The following is a 22,201-nucleotide window of genomic DNA, read 5'->3' on the forward strand; positions in this document are numbered from 1 at the left end:
TCTGTCTCTGCAAACACTTCTGCAGAAATTACCTGTGTTAATAAAGTTCAACTCCTGTCTGATCCAGCAGATGCGCAAACATTGTGTCTTGATCTTCCTGTTTCTACACCTCGCTCTAGTTTCGTGAATAGCTCAGAGCATCTGCTATGTGAACCTGAAATCGCAGAATTATTAACTTGTTCAGAAAATTTTCCAATAAATTTGCCCTGTACCATGAATTGTGCAGTAGATCTCTCCAATGAAACTCAGGTCACAGAATCATTATGCTGTCCAGCAGGTGCTTCCATGGTTTTGCCCTGCAATATGGACTGTTCAGTGATCCTGTCCAGTGAAGCTGTGGTCGCAGAGTCTTATGCTTCACCCAGTATTTTGGATACTTTAAACCCTCTAGCAGAGGAGGCTGAAGCACTGCTTACCTCAGTTGGTGTTGCAGTAATATTCACTTGTCTAGCAGCTGTTTTGGAATTACAGTCTGCTCTAATAAAACTTGATGAATTTCTGCCCAGCAAAGCAGAAGCCATTGAAATATTGTCCTCGTCAGCAAGTGTGTCAGATACCTTGCCCTGTACACAGTCTGATTTAACCAATGTTGTTGAGTCCTTCTCCAGTGTTGTAACAGCCGAGGAACTCCAGCCCTGTCCTCTGAATGTTTCAGAAGTCTTGCCCTGTAACATGGATAATTCTGATTCTCTGGTCAAAATAATAGAAATCTCAGAATTTCAGTCCGGTCCGATGAGTGTTCCTGAAACCCAGCCCTGTATCCTGAAAGATTCTAGTTCTCTGGCCGCTGTGGCAGAGGTTCCAGAGTCCCCTTCCTGTCCAGGGAATTCCTCAGTTTTGCCTAGTCCAGTGGGGGCTGCTGCAATACTGACTTGTTCTGCAGCGCCTCATGAGCTCCAATCCAGTGTATTAAATGAGTCTCTGTCCAGTCCAGAGGTAGTTGTGGAGTCCCTATCTGGTTCAGTGCATACATCAGAAGATTTGTCCTGTTTTGTTGGTGCCCCTGAATCTGATTTGTTACTGACTTTGCTGGAATCAGCGACATCTAAGTCTGATCCAGCATTCTCGTGTAAAAGTCCAGTGGTTGCGAAGTTTAGTCATGATGATTTTTTTTTGGCCAGTCCTGGTTTTGGTCCTGTCTTGGCTGACCCTGAGGCTCACAGTTCCTTGACATGCCCAGAGGTTTCTCTTGTGCCGGTGTGCCCAGATGTTCTTTGTGTGCCAGAATGCCCAAGTGTGTCTAAGGTGTTAGCGTGCTCTGATGCTTCCTTAGTGGGAACACGTTCTGATGTTGCCAGTCTGCCTGCATGCCCAGAGATGGTTCTGGTCCCTGAAAGCCCTGATATTGATGTTTGTCCTTGTGGCCCTGACTCGGGAATTGCCCTAGGTTCCATAGGGGTTCTTGATAGTTCTCCATGTGAGCCTAAGGGGCGTTCTGACATATGGGGATCTCAAGGTGTTCTGGGAGGTCTCTGAGAAAACCTGTCCTGGTACCTTGGACTGGTTCAACAGTGGGTTTTGTGTTGGTAAAGACAGTACCGGTGGGCATTGCAAAGGCTTTGGCGTTTCTGAACGGTTCCTGGAAGGCGGTGGGTATCGCTCAGGGAATTTCGGAGGGCTTTCTTCTGGAAATCATGGTTCTGATGGGTGTCACACTGGGGCTTGTGGTACTGATGGGCGTGGTTCTGTAGGTTCTGGTTCTGATGGGTCCAGTCTTGTGGGGACTGATTCTGGAATTCGGTCTTGCCGGGCTGTCCCGGTCATCATGAATTATCAGTCAGACTGTTTTGTTGGGAATTTCGGTTTTGAAAAGCGTCTGGAATCCGCTTTTAAAGGCGGGGGTACTGTAATGATCGCTGCTGCAGCAGCTATTACTGGAAGTAGTAGTGCTGCAGCTCAGGCAGTTCTGATCTATTTCCATGCAAGTTGCATAGCTTTGTCTGTCTTTCCCTGCTGTCAGCTTGTGACTGATTATCATTCACCTGTGTGGGAATCTGCATGTCTGCTCCCATTGGATGACCTCAGTATAAAGATCTGCTTCCTGCAGGGTTTCCTTGGGTTTTCATAGCTTCAGTGTAAGCCAGTCTTGCTGTCGCTTTAGCCCCCGATCGTGTTTCTTGTTATAAAGATACTTTGCTGGTCTTTGCATCATATATTGGTTCATTGCCAATATATATGCATACCAGCACGTTTATTATTTTCCTTGTATTTGTGTTACGTTAATACATCAGTGTCGCTGATGTATACGTACACGAACTGTTTATATCCTGTGTGCAGTTAGTCAGCTTTCCAGCACGTTTTGGTAGGTTGCGCGTACCGTGACCACCCGTGCTGAGGTAGTTACCCTGCTCCTGGTTCTGCTTGTGGATTGCGTTCATCTCTGCGAAGAGATAACGAATCCTTCTGAATCCTGTTCTGTTACTGTTTGTGGATTGCGTTCATCTCTGCGAAGAGATAACGAATCCTTCTGAATCCTGTTCTGTTACCGTTTGTGGATTGCGTTCATCTCTGCGAAGAGATAGCGAATCCTTCTGAGTCCTGTTCCCTGTATTGCTCCAGTCTAAGTCAGTGTTCCAGCTTATGTCATATATCGGTTCATTGCCGATATATACATATGTTAGTCAGACGTTACAAATAGTTTCATTGATAGCTGTAATTGTAATGCGCTAGGAAAACATACTTATTGTATATTTATCTGTGTTACGTTCATCTATCTTAATCCTGCAATTTTCTGACTATCCTGTCCTGTCTTTGTGAGGCACGCCATCGCCGCATCGCATTGGCTGCCTCATTCCAGTCTGTCTGGTTTTGGACGCTTGCTGTCGCTAAGTAGCCGCTAGCTAGCAAGCGTTCATTCTGTCTACCTGTCCTGATCTCCTCAGTTCTGGTTTATGCGCTCAGCGCTACTTTGCGCTGAGACGTTATAACGAAAGCATTGTTTGTGGCTGTCAGATCTGCACCGGCTCTGTGCGCCACAATCTCCTATTGGAGTCAGTCCTCCCCTCCACTATACTAGGGATAGCCTGTTTCCTGGTGCTAGTGTGTGTACCTCCTCCACGCCAGCTCATGCGTTGCATGCTGACTGTGGAGAATACACCACCAAGCCTTACAATCTTAAAGGATACACGAGGTGACTAGGTTGTGTTCCTTTTTTCTTTTTCTGCCTGAAAGTGTTAATAATCAGGAATACAAATGACAGTTTCTGTCCAGTCGGGTTGGACTATAGCGTAACCCTCACTGATAAGGAATTACAGCCATAAAACGCTTTACTTGCAGAAAATGGCTTCTGAGGGCCGGAAAGAGGTAAAAAGAGTCAATAGTTCATAGATTCTAGCTCTGGCATACTTCCAGACACAATAAAACAGTAAAAACTTAAAAAGTATATTTAAATATAAACTAAAACTGTGGGATATCTAAAAAGGTCATTTTAGATGAAGGAGGATAGATACAATGGTTTATCTCATCAGTTTATTTTCACCTCGGATGTCCTTTTAAACCAATCTTCTGCTTACTTTCTAATTCACTTGCTCTCTACTGGTGTGGTAAAGCTTGGAATGGGTGGCATCCCTTTTAATCATAGTCTTGCAATACCCTACCACAGTGGTCCTCAAACTAAGGCCCGCTGAGTCTTTCTCCCCAGCCCCCCACTCACAAAATGTATTACTTATAGATGTTGCCCACTGCATCTTTAAATATCGGTGGCCCATATATAGGATAGCAGTGCTGGCACCACCAATCCAGAGGGAAGCCAGCGAGCAGTCATTCACTGGCTTCCAATCCAATTTATCATCGGGTGACACTGCTGTCCAATTGGACGACAGGTTGTCCCCTGGGCATGCGTCACTGTCTGGTGCAAAGAGGATTTTTACTATCTGCACATGCTGTATTGGGGGCATAATATCTGCACATGCTGTATTGGGGGCATAATATCTGCACATGCTGTGTTGGGGGAATAATATTTGCACATGCTGTACTGGGGGCATAATATTTGCACATGCTGTGTTGGGGGGCATACTATCTGCACATGCTGTTTGGAAGCATATCTGCTTTGGTTAAATAGGAGACAAAAGGTTGCATGTGTTAACAGGTAATAGTTTACACTACCTAGGTTCAATGTAATGTTTTCTACATTTCTACATAATGTTATGTATACTCCGGCCCCCCATTAGTTTGAAGTATACTGACCCAGCCCTTGACCGGAAAAGTTTGGGGACCCCGGCCCTACCATAATGTCTGATGACTGAACGGGTGGAACTGACAGCCGTCTTGGAACAGGGCAGGGCAGTTTCTAGGCTAAAATGCACCCAGGGCGAGGGTTAAAATTGTGCCCCCCCCCCCCCCCCGCGGAGCCAGGTATACATGTCCGCAGTGTAGGTTAGCCAGGTCTAGTTGCACTCAGTATAGGTAGCCAGCTATAGGCCCCCCCAGTATAGGTAGCTAGGCATAGTATAGGTAGTCAGGCATAGGTGCCCCAGTATAGTTGCCCCCAGTATAGGTTAGCCAGATAGGTGCCTCCAGTATAGGTAGCCGGTATAGTTGCCCCCAGTATAGGTTAGATAGGCAGGTTCCCTCGGTATAGGTTAGATAGGCAGGTGCCCCCGGTATAGGTTAGATAGGTAGGTGCCTCCAGTACAGGTTAGCTAGGTGGGTGCCTCTAATATAGGGAGTCAGAATAGTTGCCCCCAGCCTAGGTTAGATAGGTAGGTGCCCCCAGTATAGGTTTGTTAGGTAGGTGTCTCCAATATAAGTAGCCAGTATAGTTGCCACCAGTATAAGCTAGGTAGGTAGGTGCCCCCAATACAGGTTAGATAGGTAGGGGCCCTCCAGTATAGGTTAGATTAGGTAGGTGCCCCCAGTATAGGTTAGATTAGGTAGGTGCCCCCCAGTATAGGTTAGATAGGTAGCTGCCCCCCAGTATAGGTTAGATTAGGTAGGTGCCCCCCAGTGTGGTTAGATTAGGTAGGTGCCCCCCAGTATAGGTTAGATAAGGTAGGTGCCCCCCAGTATAGGTTAGATAAGGTAGGTGCCCCCCAGTATAGGTTAGATTAGGTAGGTGCCCCCCAGTAAAGGTTAGATTAGGTAGGTGCCCCCCCCCCCCCCCCCCCAGTGTGGTTAGAATAGGTAGGTGCCCCCCAGTATAGGTTAGATAGGTAGCTGCCCCCAGTATAGGTTAGATTAGGTAGGTGCCCCCCAGTGTGGTTAGATTAGGTAGGTGCCCCCCAGTATAGGTTAGATTAGGTAGGTGCCCCCAGTATAGGTTAGATTAGGTAGGTTCCCCCCCGTATAGGTTAGATTAGGTAGGTGCCCCCCCCCCCCCCCCCAGTATAGGTTAGATTAGGTAGGTGCCCCCCAGGATAGGTTAGATAAGTAGCTGCCCCCCCCCCCATAATGGAGGGGGGAGCCGCAGCTGCGGGGGGGGGGCAGCCCAACCTCTCCCTCCCTCTCCTCTCCCGGGCGCCCACCGTGCTCCCCCCTCCAAATGTAACTGCAGGGAAGCGCTGTGTAGGGAGGGCAACTCACCTCCCTGGTTCCAATCGCCGCCTGTCTCCTCTTCTGTCTTCTCCTCATAGCTGCTCGTACACATGCTGCTTCCGGGTAAACAGGAAGCAGCGTGTGTATGAGCGGCTATGAAGAGAAGACGGAGACAGGCGGCGATTGGAACCAGGGAGGTGAGTTGCCCTCCCTACACAGCGCTTCCCTGCTGTTACATTCGGAGGGGGGAGCACGGAGGGCGGCCCGCGGAGAGGAAGGGAGGGAGAGGTCGGGCTGCCCTCCCCGCGGCTGTGGCTCCCCCCTCCATTACAGCGCCCACAGTCCTTCGGCGCCCAGGGCGGCGGCACGGGCCGCACGGCCCTAGAAACGGGTCTGGAACAGGACTTGGAGGATCTCTACAGCAGTGATGTCTGCAGTGCTATTTTCCAAGCTTGCTGCCAGAGATCAGACTTAAAGAAAGATTAGGGACAGTGGAAACATGCAGAAGCATTCTGAAACTAGTATATGTCTTCTTCCCACACAGGTGTGTTCATGGTGGGTCCCCAACTTTTACAAGTTGTCTATTGGGTATAAGACTAGAGGAGCATAGGAATGGTGTTGTTATTTAGGTATTTGTACCATTAAGTCGAGTAGTAAGCTATGCAGCTGTCATTGAACCCACTGAACCCACTGCCTGATCCTCAAAATGTGTCTCATTTCTAAACTGTCCAAAATCAATAATAAGCTAATAGAAAATGTAGCACTAAATAGATTATGGTAAATTTTCCATAAAAACCCAATAGAGTATGGCTCCCCTAGGACTATCAAACTTCCCAGTCACAGTGAGCTGTGAACGTGGCATGCAGCAGGTGAATGTTAGATGATAGTTTTTTGCTCTGGGTCAAAGTGTTCCTGAAAGGGAAAGCATAACTTTTTGGTGGCCTTTCAAGGTTCAGTATTCTGAAATCTGTGCCAAAGTCAACAGGAAACAGGAATCTGTACTGAACGTTATTGCAAAAAAGCTGAAAGAATATTTACAATACTCTTCCAAGAACCAGCAAGAGATAACTAAGAACATCGATTAAAAGCAACATATCTAATCCAAACCCCCCCCCGCCCCCCGTTCCACTTCCCACTTGACAGATATACCGCTGCTACAACTCTTCTACACTTCGGAGTTTGCAAAATATATTTAAATTTATCAAGCATCATAGTGCTTCTTTCTAGAAATGCCTGAAGCAAAAGCATGTTCAAACAGGTCGTGAAGCACATTTTACTGGCAGTGTGTCCGAATAGACACGTGAGAAACAATGGCCCATAAACTGGAGGACTAGTGCACTAGGTAGCCATTGAAGTTCTGCCACCAAGCAGACTAATTTTCATATAACAGAAAACATAGCTGATGTGAATTAAAAAGTGAAAAAAAGATTACATTTCCTATGGTTACAGCGTAGCTTTATATGTAACATCTGCCACATAATTACATTCCGTTTCCTCGAAAATTGTGTCCAGGTGTCAGTGCAATCCTTCAATGAAATCTTTAAAATATTTTACATTCTTTGAATGGACAAGATACACCTAGGCTCCCATAGACAGAATTACTGACACAACAGCATTTGATCAAGCCTGCTTTATGGCAAACCTGAAGAAAAAACTCAGAACTCAGAACTCAGCATACACAGGCCGATGCGCCCTTATCAATCGAGCCGCTAACGGCTCGATTGATAATTTCCGACAGGTCCGATGACCCGCCGGATCGATACCCCGCTCGATCCCCGCGGGCGGACAATAGCGGGTGCCAAAATTGACCTCCTTTGCCGCCCATTGCGGCCATTATAAAAGCCGTGATTTGCAGCAAAGAAGGTACATTTCGGCACCAGAGGCACCCAATAGCGGGCGCTGCCGTGCGACCAAATGTCAGCGCTAATCGCAGCTTTTATAATAGGCACCTAAGGCAGCTATTATAAACTAAGGTTTACTTTAGGTACACTTTAAAGTGCATCTCCACTCACAGAAAGGTACTAATAGCTTATTAGGAAATTGACTTATTTTCATTAGATTCTGCAGTTATTCACTGAAAACGTTTTACAGGCCCTGTGCCACAGTCTGAGCCCAACTCCTTTCACGGATTCTGAATGATCAGGTCAGCAAAATGAATTATGTCTAATTGTCTATACATAAGACCTTTCCTAATTCGTGATTATAATCACCATATGCCATGTGGTAGACTGTTAAGTTCTTCTAAGTAAGTATTAGGATTAGGGAAAGAAGCAATCAGGCCAGTAAGGATGGCTGTATGGACAACTTCAAGGACAAAGATCATGTACAATTTATCTCAATCACGCAACAAAAATCACATGCGGTTAATCACAGATGAAAGCTGAAGGAAAAGTGGGCTTCGTGTGGTGCAAGGCATATTTAAGCATAATTAACCACAGCAAAATTTTACAGTTTTCCATAAACTACAGGAAGCCCAATGTTGCATCTGGTAGCAATTGACCACAGAGCGTCTGTGACTGATGGCATATGTGTAACCGTGCAAATACGCTACCTGGGTACTTTAGACTTTATGCAAGCATTTACAGTATATACAATTACTCGATCTACAAATTTAAAACTGTAGAATCATTAGTAGATGATGGATATATTGGCAGATGTGTTTTATATACTGATATCTAGCTAGAGAGATAAATATAAATTAATAGATTTACATCAGTGGGAGTGAAAATGCAAATCTCCACTGGCTCTGGAGGTGGAAGCCATGTTAGCAAATGCAAGCCACTACCAGCTGTTGATCAGTTAGCTGGCAGCTACTGTATGTTAATTAATCACTAGCCATCTAATTGACTGGCATCTAATGCTTATATTTACTAGCACGGCTTCCACTTCCTGTTCAGTAGAGATCTGCATGTTAGAAGAATTATTCCACTCATTTTTATTCAATGGATGAATAAGCAGATGTGAACAAATGTAGAGTTGCATTCCTTCCAAGGACGAAGTGTCCCAAATGTTGTGCCAGAGAGCTTTATCGGTAACTCTGTCTGTGAGCACAATAATGGGAATATTCCCTTCACACAAAATACAATAAAAAAATTTGATTTTTTTTTTCAGCAATTCGAGAAAACCTAAATCTGATGGAATTTTCTGTTTTGTAAGTTGATCGGGAGTGGCTGATTCTTCTCTTAAATGTTTATGAAAATTGAATGGTGTATAATAGATTGTCCATTTCTTGATTTATAGACTCAAGTTTTCAATATTTTTTTCATTATTGGGGAAAAAAACGGAAAATATGAGCGATACAGTAGGCATATTTTTCAAATGTTACAATCAAAAAGGCTGATTTCTTATTCTGGAATTGAAAAGAAATCATATTGTGTGTGGCCACCTTAAAGGAAGCCTGAGACATTTAAAGTGAAGCATCGATATTTACCGTACCGGTGGCTTCCTCCAGCCCCAGGCAGCCCAAGGGAGCCCACGGCCTGCATGGGGCAGGAGGAAGCTCCAGGTAAGTATCAATGCTTCACTTTTAAATGTCTCAGGTACACTTCAAGGTAGAGGTGGAGTAATCTTTTGGAATGCAAGTGTCTACAGTGGGGAAAGAGGAACCCTAACCTGATTTACAGCTCCCTGGCTACTTTTGTAAGGCCCTGATTTGCTGTGATTACTTCCTGTTTCAACCTACACATAAAATAGAAGTGACACATAATCAGGGGTCTCAAACTCAAATTACCTGGGGGCCGCAGGAGGCAAAGTCAGGATGAGGCTGGGCCGCATAAGGAATTTCGCAATCGCGGTGCATCGCCGCCTCTGCCCGCCCCTCTCACTCTTCCTTCGCAGAGAGGGGCGGGGAGAGGCGGCGATTGACGTCAGGAGGGGCAGAGCTGAAGCTGAAAGCTCTGCCCCTTCCAGGAAATGCCGGCGGATTGCCCCCCGGGCGATTTGGGGGCTCTGCAGCCCTAGTTTAGCGGCGGGGATGCGGCGAATTACTTGGGAGCACTGAAGCGAACCATAAGGAAGCTTTTGCTGGCGAGGGCCACAAAATATTGTATCGAGGGCCGCAAATGGCCCGCGGGCCGCGAGTTTGAGACCCCTGCACATAATCATGGCCAGAAAAGTGATGCCTTAAAACGCATTACCTGATTAATATCACATGCTTCTCAACAACTTCTGCTACACACATACAGTACAACTCTATTAGATTGAGAGGCAGACAGACAGACAAACACACAAAGGGCTAATTCTCTGCAAACCTGGAGGTTTAGTTTTGTAATGTGGATTTTGGGAAACCACAACTTGGACTACGCAACTGTATTAACACAATGCTAATGTTACCAATTGCAGTCATACCACTAATAGAATCATCAATAAATCACGACTGATGATCTCTATACATCTATCAATGTAGTCAAGGCACATGAAGCTTTCCCCTTCTGTTCTATAGATCATACTTACATTCATGTTGTTCGTAAGGTGGATAGGAAAGTCGTACAGATATCAGAATGAAGAAGATGAACAGAGGCCACGCTACTTCCACCAGCAGCTGCAGCTGTAAATAAAGAAAACAGATACATACTTTTATTGCTTTTTCTTTACTCACACTGCACCAATAACAACAATACACACATTTCCCAGAAACTGTAAGATCTGCAACACATTACAGTGACTCTTTGTCATTGTCAGTGGATTAATGCAAGGTGCCATTACTGTGAATAATGACATTTAGCAGAATTTGCTACCCTTTGTGGCCACTGCCCAAATAACAACTGTGTCTGGATCTAAGTCACATCTGATTAAGTTATTTTCCTACAGTGAATGGCTTTGTACTCGATAATCATTTCTGAGACATAGATAATCGTTATATTTCATTTTCTGTAGCATTAAACTTCAGCTGGGAATAGTGCAGTTCTACTGAATTCATATGAATGGACAATAATGGGCAGCAACAGGTTAAAATATGGGTAAGGATACTGTGAAGGAACTGCATAAATCATTTCACACAGAGGGGCCCCACTTAAATCCAATTCCAAGAACTGCATCCCATCCCTGTGTAAAGGTTAACTGAGCCAGTCTGATCTCTCTGGGGGACCTTTGCAGGAAAAATAAAAGCGTTCTGCATATGCAGGGTTCCTGCCAATTTCATTTCAGGCCTTTTCACTAGTGTGCTTTCACTCAGTTTGGGTCTCCTAGAAACAGAGTTTGAGCTATCAAGTATGTCTTCTAATGGGGTAACTCGGCAGCAATGTTTTCATTCAGAGTAGAAACATTGCACATTTGAGGAGGGCACCAAGAGTCCAGGTGGGCTCATATATATTCACTTAGGAAATTTAAAGTCTCGCTTTTATGTCACAGCTTATATCTATAATGTGATACAATGGGGTTAATTCACAAAACTTGTATTATCTCTCCTTATGGTATATTCACTATACACCGGTACACTTTACACTTTCAGGCAGTACACGTAACGTTTGGCCAGCTTTATGCAAACTTTTCCTCCCTCAGGTGACAGCGATAATGGCTTGTCAATCAAATATAGTCTCGATCTCTGACCTCAACTCGTTGTCTCGTTGAGAACTGTACAAGAGTCTTGCCCATGGGAGGGTCGGGTTGCTGGCTGCACAGTGTCCTCACTTCTTGCGGCCTTGATGGAGGTGAGACTTCTCTGGTACTGTAAACTAAAACTTCTACCATTTGGCTCACTTGTGACACTTGAAACACATCACTGTCAATCAGTTTACTAGATAAATAAGGACAGCAGCTATAAAATAATATGGAGTTTTAATTTTGGCCTTCAATATGCTATGGAAAAACCTGAATCTTGCCTCGCACGCTTTTGTTACTGCATGACATTAAAGCGGAATATAACCCTGCATTTCAACTTTGCTCTAAAATATTATTTACAGCATATTATATGCAAAAAGCATTTTTTTTTACTAGACCAGCATTGGAAGGGTTAAAGTTCCTGGAGAGATATGCAGAAGTTCAGATAGATACATTCTATTTAGTTGAATGTATCTATTGATAAATGACACACACTTTTTGGCTGTCCTCCAAGCTCCTTCTCAGTGAGAGAGAGTGATTCACATTCAACACTTATATACATTTATGTAAACAAAATGTATCTATTTCAGCTTCGGATGCGTCTGCAGAAATCTCCAGGAACTTTAAAGCCCTGTGTAAGGACCCGTTCAGACTGCAAAATGCGGACGGCCACGCATGCGGACCGCAACTCGTACGAATGCACGCCATCCGCGTTCGTATGCGTTGCGTGGCTGATCCCATCACTGAAAAGTGAATGGGACAGCCGCGCGTTTTTGTAAAATCTGCGTGCAGCATGCGTTCCCGAACCGCACAGGTCCGGAACGCATGCAGTGTGAACATCAGACATTGCACTCTATACAATGTCTGATGTCGTGCGTGTCGGCCACCTGCACGCGTTTCCAAAACGCGGCTGGAAACGCGTTCAGTGTGAACGGGCCCTAACCCTTCCAATGCTGGTCTAGTAAAAAAAAAATGCTGGTTGCATATAATATACTGTAAATAATGTTTTAGAGCAAAGTTGAAATGCAGGGTTATATTCCGCTTTAACCTCCTTGGCGGTAATCCCGAGCTGAGCTCGGGGTATGCCGCCGGAGGTCGCCGCTCAGGCCCTGCTGGGCCGATTTTGATTCTGAAAAAAGCAGCACACGCAGCTGGCACTTTGCCAGCCGCGTGTGCTGCCCGATCGCCGCCGCTCCGCGGCGATCCGCCGCGTGCAGCGGCGAAAGAGGGTCCCCCCAGCCGCCCGAGCCCAGCGCAGCCGGAACAAACAGTTCCGGCCGGCGCTAGGGGCTGGATCGGGCAGCTCTGACGTCAGGACGTCGACTGACGTCCATGACGTCACTCCGCTCGTCGCCATGGCGACGAGGAAAGCGAAACAAGATAGGCCGCTCATTGCGGCCTATCTTGTTACTTTCGATTGCCGGAGGCGATCGAAAGTACGCTTCAGGAGCGCCCTCTAGTGGGCTTTCATGCAGCCAACTTTCAGTTGGCTGCATGAAATATTTTTTTTTTAATTAAAAAAAAACCCCATTGCAGCCTCCCTGGCAAAATAAATAAACCGCCAGGGAGGTTAAGGAAGGTTTGAACTGATGTGAAGTCACAGAAAAGCGAGGGCCTGTTTACAGAAGGAGAGCTGATAAACTGATAAACAGGGAGCATATGTCAATCGACTACCATGTTCAACTCCAAATTCATGTAAAGACTTTATTTTAAGGTGTGATCAGTCAATAGGAAACATGCTATCACAGGGTTAAGCAGCCTTTACTTTTAATGATAACGTTCATTGTAAATAGTATCCTTTTCAACATTGCTCCTCAACAAAGTATGCGCTAATCCCTGCTCTGTTTCTTTCCACTGCAAATTTTTTTAAAAGGGTAATGTGGACTTCCCAAGTTACACCAATGCCTGAATGCCTGGGAGTGGTTGTAACCTTTCTGTCATTGGATGATTTCCACCTCGTGGCCTGAAGCAGCTGCCCTGATGCTGTATATTATCTGTAACAAAGCAGCAGTTTCGGTAACCCTACTTTTCTCTTAGGCTGTAGCATTTACATGCCATTTTACTGGCTGGGTAGCCAAGTCTATATTAAAAGTTGGAGTAGTCAAGGAAATTAACCAGTAGGTTAATTTAAAAAGGGCTCCGCTAATGGAATAGCGGTAAAAGTACTGATATTCCACTATAGTCAGTGGCTAATTCCAATAGTAAAATGATACCAATATTTTACTAACTACACAAACTTTCACTCTACTGGTGCCCAACCCTAACCGGCCCGCCCCACCACAATCTCTGACAATATATATTGCCTAACTATAACCTATTCTCACACCAACCTCCCTCCCCCCTTATACCAATGCCTATCCTCACAATAAACCCCCTCCCCACTGCAATTTTTGCCAATATACACGCTGCTTTCACAGCTTAATTCACACCCTCGTCCGCTATTAATTGAGTGCCAGCCATCTAATCCTGATATTTATCCGGCACCTGCATTACTTTCTGTGCTCCGCTATAGCAGCAATTAACACTGCAGTCTATTCGGTGCCCATTTACTGCAGCTATGTTGGTGCCCAAATGACCTACTTGCAATAAACAGTCCATTGTCACAAAAAAAAGCTTTTATGCCAGACAGTGTGTTTGCTCATTGATTTTCACTCGGCGGAGCAGAAATAAAGGGAGTTCTTCTTTTTGCTTATGTGCAATATTTCTGATTAGACACGTCAATAACAACTTTTGTGATGAAGCACTGATTCATAAAATGGGAGTAAGAGCTTATTGAAAACCCAAAATGCACTAACCTGTGGCTAATCAGAATTCATCTTTTATTGATGTAACTTCTGTAAGCTGAATTCTTCTCTGAGCTAATATAGAGATAACCATAGATTAGGGGCGTAACTAGAAATCACTGGGCCCCCCTGCAAAACTTTGGATGGGGCCCCCTTCCCCTGTACACTTAATAAGTACTGTCTACAAGTCTTTGTCTACAAAACTTTGTATGGTTCGTTATCAGTGGCTGAGCAGATGCAGTCATTAGAACAATTGTGCAGAGAGCAGAAAGTTTTCTCTCCTTGCGTGAGTTGTCAGCCTCTCAGGACAGGGCCCCCTGTGGCTTCTGGCCCCCCCTGCAGCTGCATCCCTTGCAGGGTCTATTGTTACGCCCCTGCATAGATAGATAATGGTAGCAAAGTGGATGCCAGTTTTTTTTCCCGATCAGAAGTAATCCAGCCCTCATTGTGTCTGTTTATAACTCTGGTCTGCTAAGGAAGTCCCTCAGACATAATAGCAGATCTCACAGTACAGCAGTTTGGAAGCTGTATTCAATGGCCAATTTGCCTGCTTTTCTTTGATGATTGACGCGGGTCACAATAATCCCCTTTTCTTCCTAGGTCTTTGGCTTCTCTGCCTCATGAACTGAAAAGAACATAGATATGGGGAGCATAATGTGATCGGTTCCTTCACTGATGACTTCATTACAGAGGACAATGTTCAGTGCTTTCTATATGGACTATAGACTGCCCAGGAAACAGCTGAATTTCTTGGAAGGGCACAAAGGCCATGGCCTTGGACAGTAAAAGCAAAAGGGCGACAGGACTCAGAGAGATATGAGGTCAAGCGCTCCTCATACACAAGTATCATTTCTGAAGTGTGCATGCCCAGAACACTACGGGCTGTTGTGCACATCAGGGCAGGAGCACAAAATTACAGGGTGCATGAGTGGATGGAGCATGCACTGCTTCTTTGATCTATGCTGCAGGGGAGGGGGGGGGGGGGGCTACTAGTGACAGTGGGCCTTGGGCGCTGTAAAGTACAAATCCGGCCCTGGTGGTATGAAAGTGTTAAAAGTGTGATATGACCTTTTTAGTATTTTTGGCTTGTTACTTAAATTGTATTATCTGGAAATATATTAGCTGCTCAGTTTCTTTTTCTGTACTCAGCAAAATGAGTAGTTTTGTAATGCTGACATCTGACCCAGTGCGGTCATGTTGTATGGTCAACAATGATAATAAGACAAGGGAAGGAGGGAAAGAGTTTACTTGCTCAGCATATATCATATTCAGGAAAACAAGCAAAGGGCTCTGCAGGGCACAGCATGTGACTCGATGCACTCTGTGCTTGTTATCATGGTAAAGGGTTCATTCTATACATTTGTCTAATCTCTGAAGCAGATGGTGTGCTGAACCAGATCTCTAAAGACTGCCTCTAATAACAAATTTAATTCACTAGAATTAAATTCACTACTGCAGACAGTAAGCCTGATTTACTAGTTTCTTTTGGGCTAGAGATCACTGGGGAACATAAATGACCCTGCAAAGTGATTGCTGTTACATGGTAGGATTTTGCCTGCCTAGCCTGGATCATTTAAAATACTTCATCGAGAAATCCCAAGCAGCTAAGATTTATTAAACAAAGTTGATGTTGTGGGTGTGCTCACAGAGTTACAATTGAGCAACTTCCTACTCACCTACCGTTCAGCAACCCCCACTATGGTCTGATATGAAACATACAGGTCAGGGATGGCAACACTTGTCATCTAATATTTGACAGTTCTTCATAAAGACCAGCCACATCTGCATGATCACTCATGTTCTTCAGTGATTTCAAGCTACGCACGCAAAAGACACACTGCTAATGCACAGCTGAGCAGAGCTTTTGTTATGAAAAATAACAATTATAAAACTGCATGGACCAGCTTCCTGCCACCAGCTGCATTTTTGTTAATAGAGCTGGCCATTCCCAACAGCACTGAATCCTCACTTCACCTAGCTAATGGGTATGCCCAAAGAGCTACCTTGCCAAACAGCAGTTGGGTTGGAGTTTTGGCAACAATCCTACTGCTGATAGGGTCCAGCCTCTCTACCCGGATGGTGGTGGGAAGGTCAGTGGTTAGTTAACACTAATTTGTTTGTTGTTGGGCACATCATCACCATGGAAAGCTCCTTAAGCTATGGTTGATGAACATGTGAGCTCAGCTGGCCTCTGCACACAGTGAGTAATGCTTACCCATAGTGCTTTGGTTTGCATGGGAGGTAAACCCTACGCTATTTTGTTGAATGTGTGCACCGGGCACAGCAGCTTACTGAGAATTTGTTGAATAGACCCCCTATGGATTTTGATGCTTTTTCCAATCATGTTGTTACAGATCTATGTTTTTTCTTAGAAGGAAGTGTGGCACTGTGGCAGGAGAGGAAGTGATGTTTGCTTGTGACATAGTAATATATGAGGCATACTACGGTGTAGTAAGTGTGGCACAGTAAAACAGCAGCTACACCATGAAATCTCCAGCCATGTACTTTTAAGTCATCCTCATTATTTAGCTCCACCCACAACTTGACGTGATCATTTTTTGCCCCAGAATGCTAAACATGCTGCACATATCAACATATGTGATACCCAAATGCCCCAAGTCTTCTGAAACCCTAGTAACACCCCTTTCTTAACTGCCTCATATATGATAAGTGGGTACCCTCTACCTTGCAGTTATACAATTCCAGGCCATTGTCTCACCAAACACTTTATGTGCATCATGTGGGTGAGTTTCCTATGTGTACTCCAGCTTCCATGACACAACATGTAAAAGGACCTCAGCTCAAATCCACATGCCGCCTCCATTAAAACAATTGCACATATTCAACACTTTTCTCCACAGTGTTCAACCAGGAGATCATTTTTTACCTTAGCTACAAAAACCAAAAACAAACAACAACAAAAAAAAAACAGCACCTAGCAATTGAAAAAGTACTAAAACAAAGCTTGAAAAAAAAAACAAAAAACTTTTTTTAAGATTTTTTTTTCGCGCTGGGGGCTTAAGGGTATTTTATTGATAAGGTGTAGGAAGACTCATGAGAAAAGATAATTGAAAATGGGCCATTTGTGCTTTGTTCTGAGTTTCCATTTCTCTGTTTTACTCTGGTCTCCATCCAAGAATAATTATGGCATGTCCTTTGGCTTCCATTCAATATGTATTGAGGTAGGAACATCTGGTTAAGAGTTAGGGACAAGGAGATACAAACATCTAATTTTCTCTGTAAAGTGCTGCAGGAAAATAGTCAGAACTGTATAAATGAGTTACATAAATAAATCAAGGTTTATATCTAGAGATCTCCTTTGTGTAAACTAAAATGCAATTGCTATGGATTCCAGCACTTAGTATATTGCCCATGCAATTTATACTCTAAAAACTAGGTTCTGAACACATGGTATGTGTACACCTGGAGATACTTGGGTTAGGTTCACGGAATACTTGAAGTTGTCATAGTCAGTCTATTAACCTCTTCAACCGGAATTAAAATCCCTCTTCAGGACCAGAGCAGTTTGCCCGGTTTAGGTGTCCCCAGTTTAGATAGCCAGGCATAGGTATTCCCAGTATAGATAGTCAGGCATGGGTGTCTCCAGTATAGAAAAGTGTCCCCAGTCTGCATTACTCACCTTCCTGGGTCCAGCGAGGAGCAGCAATCCCCGACTCCACTTTCCCCGACATCCAGCCTCGCACTGCCGCTAAGTACCGGGTCACAGCTTGATGACATCATCAAGCCGGGACCCGGGTCCCAGCTTGATGACGTCATCAAGCCGGGACCCGGGTCCCAGCTTGATGACGTCATCAAGCCGGGACCCGGGTCCCAGCTTGATGACGTCATCAAGCCGGGACCCGGGTCCCAGCTTGATGACGTCATCAAGCCGGGACCCGGGTCCCAGCTTGATGACATCATCAAGCCGGGACCCGGGTCCCAGCTTGATGACATCATCAAGCCGGGACCCGACAGTAGAGGCAGTGCGAGGCTGCATGCCGGGCAGAGCAGACGGGGAGCGACAATCGCCGGGGGAACGTCAGGAGAGGGGAGTGGATCCTTCTCTTCCTTTTCAGCCGCCGCTGCGATTCAGTGATCACTACGATCAGCAGCGATCAGTGAGGGGAGATGTCAGCTGTCATATGACAGCTTACTCTCTCCACGTTCAAGTGCGAACGATTGCGTCAGGTGTGGTGGGACTTCAGGGACGTTGCAGTTACGTCCTATCACCCACAGACAGCCACACAGAGGACGTAACTGTAACGTCCTTAGTCCCAAAGGGGTTAAATAGAGTTTGAGGAATAAAAAAATAATAAATTGTATATAAATAAGCTTGGATATGTATTTTTAATTAAAAGAATTAAGGAATGTCTGAGAGCAGTTATAAACATATACTGAGGACACCTAACAAATATATAAGGTTAACAGGTACTTGAGATGATACTATTCTCAATAGGGGGGGCTCGAGAAACACTACTGTAAAACATACTCCTGCACAACTCTCCAGTTTAGTGCAGTTCCAGTTTTTTATGTTTTATCTATTTACACATATATATAGCACAGACATCTTTTTGATGCAGTGCTTTCAAGAGAACATTGAGCTTCTGAGGGGCTAACACTGTTTCTGCCGTAGTCTACTGCCAATTTGGGGGTAAGGCAGTTAAAGAACCAATATGTGTTTGGGATGGGGAAGAGACTGGAGTGTCCAGAGGAAACCCATACAAACATGAAGAGAATGTACTAACTCTCAACAGATAATGTCCTGGCTGGGATTCAAATTTAGGACTCTCTTATCCAGAGTAGTACCATGTATTCATATAGGCACCATGCAGGTGGTAAAGTGCATTTTATATGCAGTTTTGATGCACTGGTTTGCACTGAAACCAATGGTACAGAACATTCACTGGATTTTAGGTATATTTAAAAATGCACCTTGAACCCGCATATAAAACATGGAAGTGTGAATGGGACCTTACTGGACTCATATTAGCTGCAAGAACCAATATGCCAGTGACTGCTGTCAGGTTACAGGTAGTAAGGCAACCTGGGACATGTAGTCCCAAAACAATTACTGCAACTAGCTACCCGATGTACATTTAGCTGGAAATGTCTGGCATATAACAGTCCGGATAGCAGATATTATCTACCTACTCTGTAACTCATGTTTATGTAGTCACAGACTGATGTCATTCCCAGCTCTGCATATGGTAACATGAAGACATTTATATCATTATGTAACGGACTGCTGGGAATAAGAACATCTGCAGTTGTGTAAATACACACACACAAGAATGCAGAGAAAATAAGAAACTCGGCTCTAAAAAGAAGCAACAAGGCTTTCAAATAGCATAATACTCAACGTCAAGAAGGCAACAGATATCCGGATGAAAATCCGTTAAGTAGGTTATGTCACAACTACATTGTGCAAACTGCATGAGAAGCCAACAAATAATATAACATTAAGCAACAGTTCATAAAATGCAAGAGAAGGACAAATGGTGTGTGGAGGAAGACATAGCTTACCGTCTGCCTCCGTCGGTAGGTGAAGTTCTTCCAGAGAAGCAGTCCTAGTTGGGTACAGTAAGTCATCTTCTCCCTGAGAGTGCACACTGCTTCACCTCTGCAGATCCGGCAGAAGTTGTTGCAGCACCAGAGACTTTAGGTTGCTCATTAACTGAAAAGAGTCAGAAAGGGAAATGCCTATAAGCTTCCTGATTTGAAGAAGAAAAAAATGGTTGCACATGCATAATCAGTGAGCAGTGAGCAGGATAAGCGGGTGACAAAGATCGCTGCTCATGTGGGATATATAGTCAAATGGCTGATAGTGAAATGAGCTTGTGAAACTATTGAGCAGTCTTGTCAGTGAAGATCAGCCAGATATGGCAGGCTTCAATACATGGCCATTATAACTCTCCAGACACCCACAGTGAAAGTGTCTTATTTTTTACTTTGTCAGAAATAAGTCTCCACCCACACAATCCTTCATATTGAGCAATATATTTCCTCTTTATATACCTGCTCTGAAACTAATCTAAGCTACCCATACACTGTTCAAAACACTTCACAGATTCAATATGGAATTTGAAGATAATGTTAAGGCTGAGGTAACACTTGAGTCCACAGAAAACGGCAGTGTTTCTCTGTGAACAAATCTGCATTCTCTCTCTTTCAGCTAACCAACCAGCCAACTGTCGGCAATAGGGTATCGCACAGGGTGTGCAAAAAAAGGCCACAGTGCCAGTATTTTTTCACCCCACTGGGAAAATGCACGTTACCTGCACTTCCCTGAGATTCTCCTTATAGAAGCATTATTTGCATTTTGGCATACGATTTCACACTGCAAAATCTTAGCTAGTGTGAAACCTGCATAATCTGACAAAAAATATAAGAAATGAAGGCCCTCTTGATTGAGATTTGATGGTTTTATTAGCTAAACATTGATTTTGAAAGGCTGGTGTGCGGGGTGCGTGGATGTTGCAAGTGGTAGTGGTACATCACTGGCAACTGCATTTGTTTTGTACTGCATCGAGCAGTCACTACTCCTGGTACCTGCTCAATGTAAATTTACTACCACGGCCCAATCAATTTTTCAATCAATAAACTGTCCTTAAGTGATCAGACGTCTATTGGTTTCGTATATTGAGGTAAATATTGACTTGTATATTGCCATATTAAATAACCCATACACAATTTAATGTCCCTAGCAGTTTATGGCCACCTTTCTGGAGAGAGAGGCAGTTACTTAAATATATCTTGGGATACATACGAGGAAACTCGCGCTAACAGGGAAAACATATTTTCTCCATGCAGACAGTGTTCTGGCCAGAAATCAAACCTGTGACTGAAGCACTGTAACATGAGAGTGGTAACCACTGAGCCAACACACTGCCCTGATAAAACACTGCTGAGATAACTTTTTAAGCTGTGAAGACAGTTAGAAAGTGCATGCTGGATGAGATTTGTAAATAACATTGAAAAAATAATAGAATGTGTGCTAATCCACTGTAGTTTAAACGGAAAGAACATCTCTTTCTCTCTCTCTCTCTGTATGTATGTATGTATGTATGTATGTATGTATGTATGTATGTATGTATGCATGCATGCATGTATGTATGTATGTATGTATGTATGTATGCATATATATATATATATATATATATATATATATATATATATATATATATATATATATATATATGTATATATATATATATATATATATATATATATATATATATATATATATATATATATATATATATATATTTTACACTTATAAACACTGCCACCTATATGCTTATCCTCAGCAAAGTACCCACTTTACTATCACAGAATAGAGTACAGGTAATCAGGGTATAAAGCTTACACGAATACTATCAATTTTAGAATTATTTCTTAATTCCAGACACAACTTTATTTATTTTGTTGCTTTACAAATAATGTGATGTACTGAACTGTGACATGAGACAGAATTAACCACATAAATACTGAGACAGTCCATAAAAAAATACAGCCTCTACAAAAATTTAAGTGATTAGGATTTTCTGTTAAAGGGACACCTAAGTCAAACAAAAAAAAAATGAGTTTTACTCACCTGGGGCTTCCAATAGCCCCCTGCAGCTGTCCGGTACCCTCGCCGTCTCCCTCCGATCCTCCTGGCCCCGCCGGCAGCCACTTCCTGTTTCGGTGACAGGAGCTGACAGGCTGGGGACGCAAGTGATTCTTCGCGTTCCTGGCCACAATAGCGCCATCTAAGCTGCTATAGCATATATCATATACCATATAGCAGCATAGAGGGTGCTAATGTTTCTGGGAACGCGAAGAATCATTCGTGTCCCCAGCCTGTCAGCTCCTGTCACAGAAACAGGAAGTGGCTGCCGGCGGGGCCAGGAGGATCGGAGGGAGACGGCGAGGGTACCGGACAGCTGCAGGGGGCTATTGAAAGCCCTAGGTGAGTAAAACTCATTTTTTTTGTTTGACTTAAGTGTCCCTTTAAGAACCAGCCATGTTCTTTAGTGTCTGTTTTCACAGGTCAGAGATATCGTGCATCTTTTTATATGGCAAGAACCAATGTGGATTTTAGGCAATGCACTGGTGATGGCTGCATGGATACAGCTTACTGGATACCCCAATAACTGTATAACTCCACACACTGCTCTGTTTTATTTCACTATTTTACCTTTTTTTTCTTGCAGTGTACAAGAAACAATAAGCAGATTTATGACACATGGAAAACTGCCTTCTACTTGCCCACCATCTGCTAGCTACAATGGTTAAAGGGACCTTTGTTCCAGTTACCCAGTTGAAGCCAGCTCTCAGCATTTCACAAAGAGGACATAGACATAGTTTAAGATCCAGTCCTGCAGACATGTTAGGACTCAGCAAACACTGATAGATTCTGCAAGTAA

At 44.0% G+C, this 22,201-nt stretch overlaps 1 protein-coding gene across 4 annotated transcripts in view; it reads right to left on the reverse strand.

The window, feature by feature from the left end:
• The window catches only part of ABCA1 (ATP binding cassette subfamily A member 1), a 154,886-nt gene that overhangs the window by 103,810 nt on the left and 28,875 nt on the right, over positions 1 to 22,201 (reverse strand). For all 4 annotated transcript variants that reach the window (XM_068234425.1, XM_068234428.1, XM_068234427.1 and 1 more), the window contains exons 2-3: positions 19,317 to 19,467; positions 9,925 to 10,018 (exon numbers count right to left, since the gene is read on the reverse strand). In XM_068234425.1, the coding sequence (XP_068090526.1) occupies positions 9,925 to 10,018; positions 19,317 to 19,382 (160 nt within the window). In that variant the 5' untranslated portion in view covers positions 19,383 to 19,467. The remainder of the gene's footprint in view (positions 1 to 9,924; positions 10,019 to 19,316; positions 19,468 to 22,201) is intronic.

The sequence above is a fragment of the Hyperolius riggenbachi genome, chromosome 1, assembly GCF_040937935.1.
Source record: "Hyperolius riggenbachi isolate aHypRig1 chromosome 1, aHypRig1.pri, whole genome shotgun sequence".
Lineage (NCBI taxonomy): Eukaryota > Metazoa > Chordata > Amphibia > Anura > Hyperoliidae > Hyperolius > Hyperolius riggenbachi.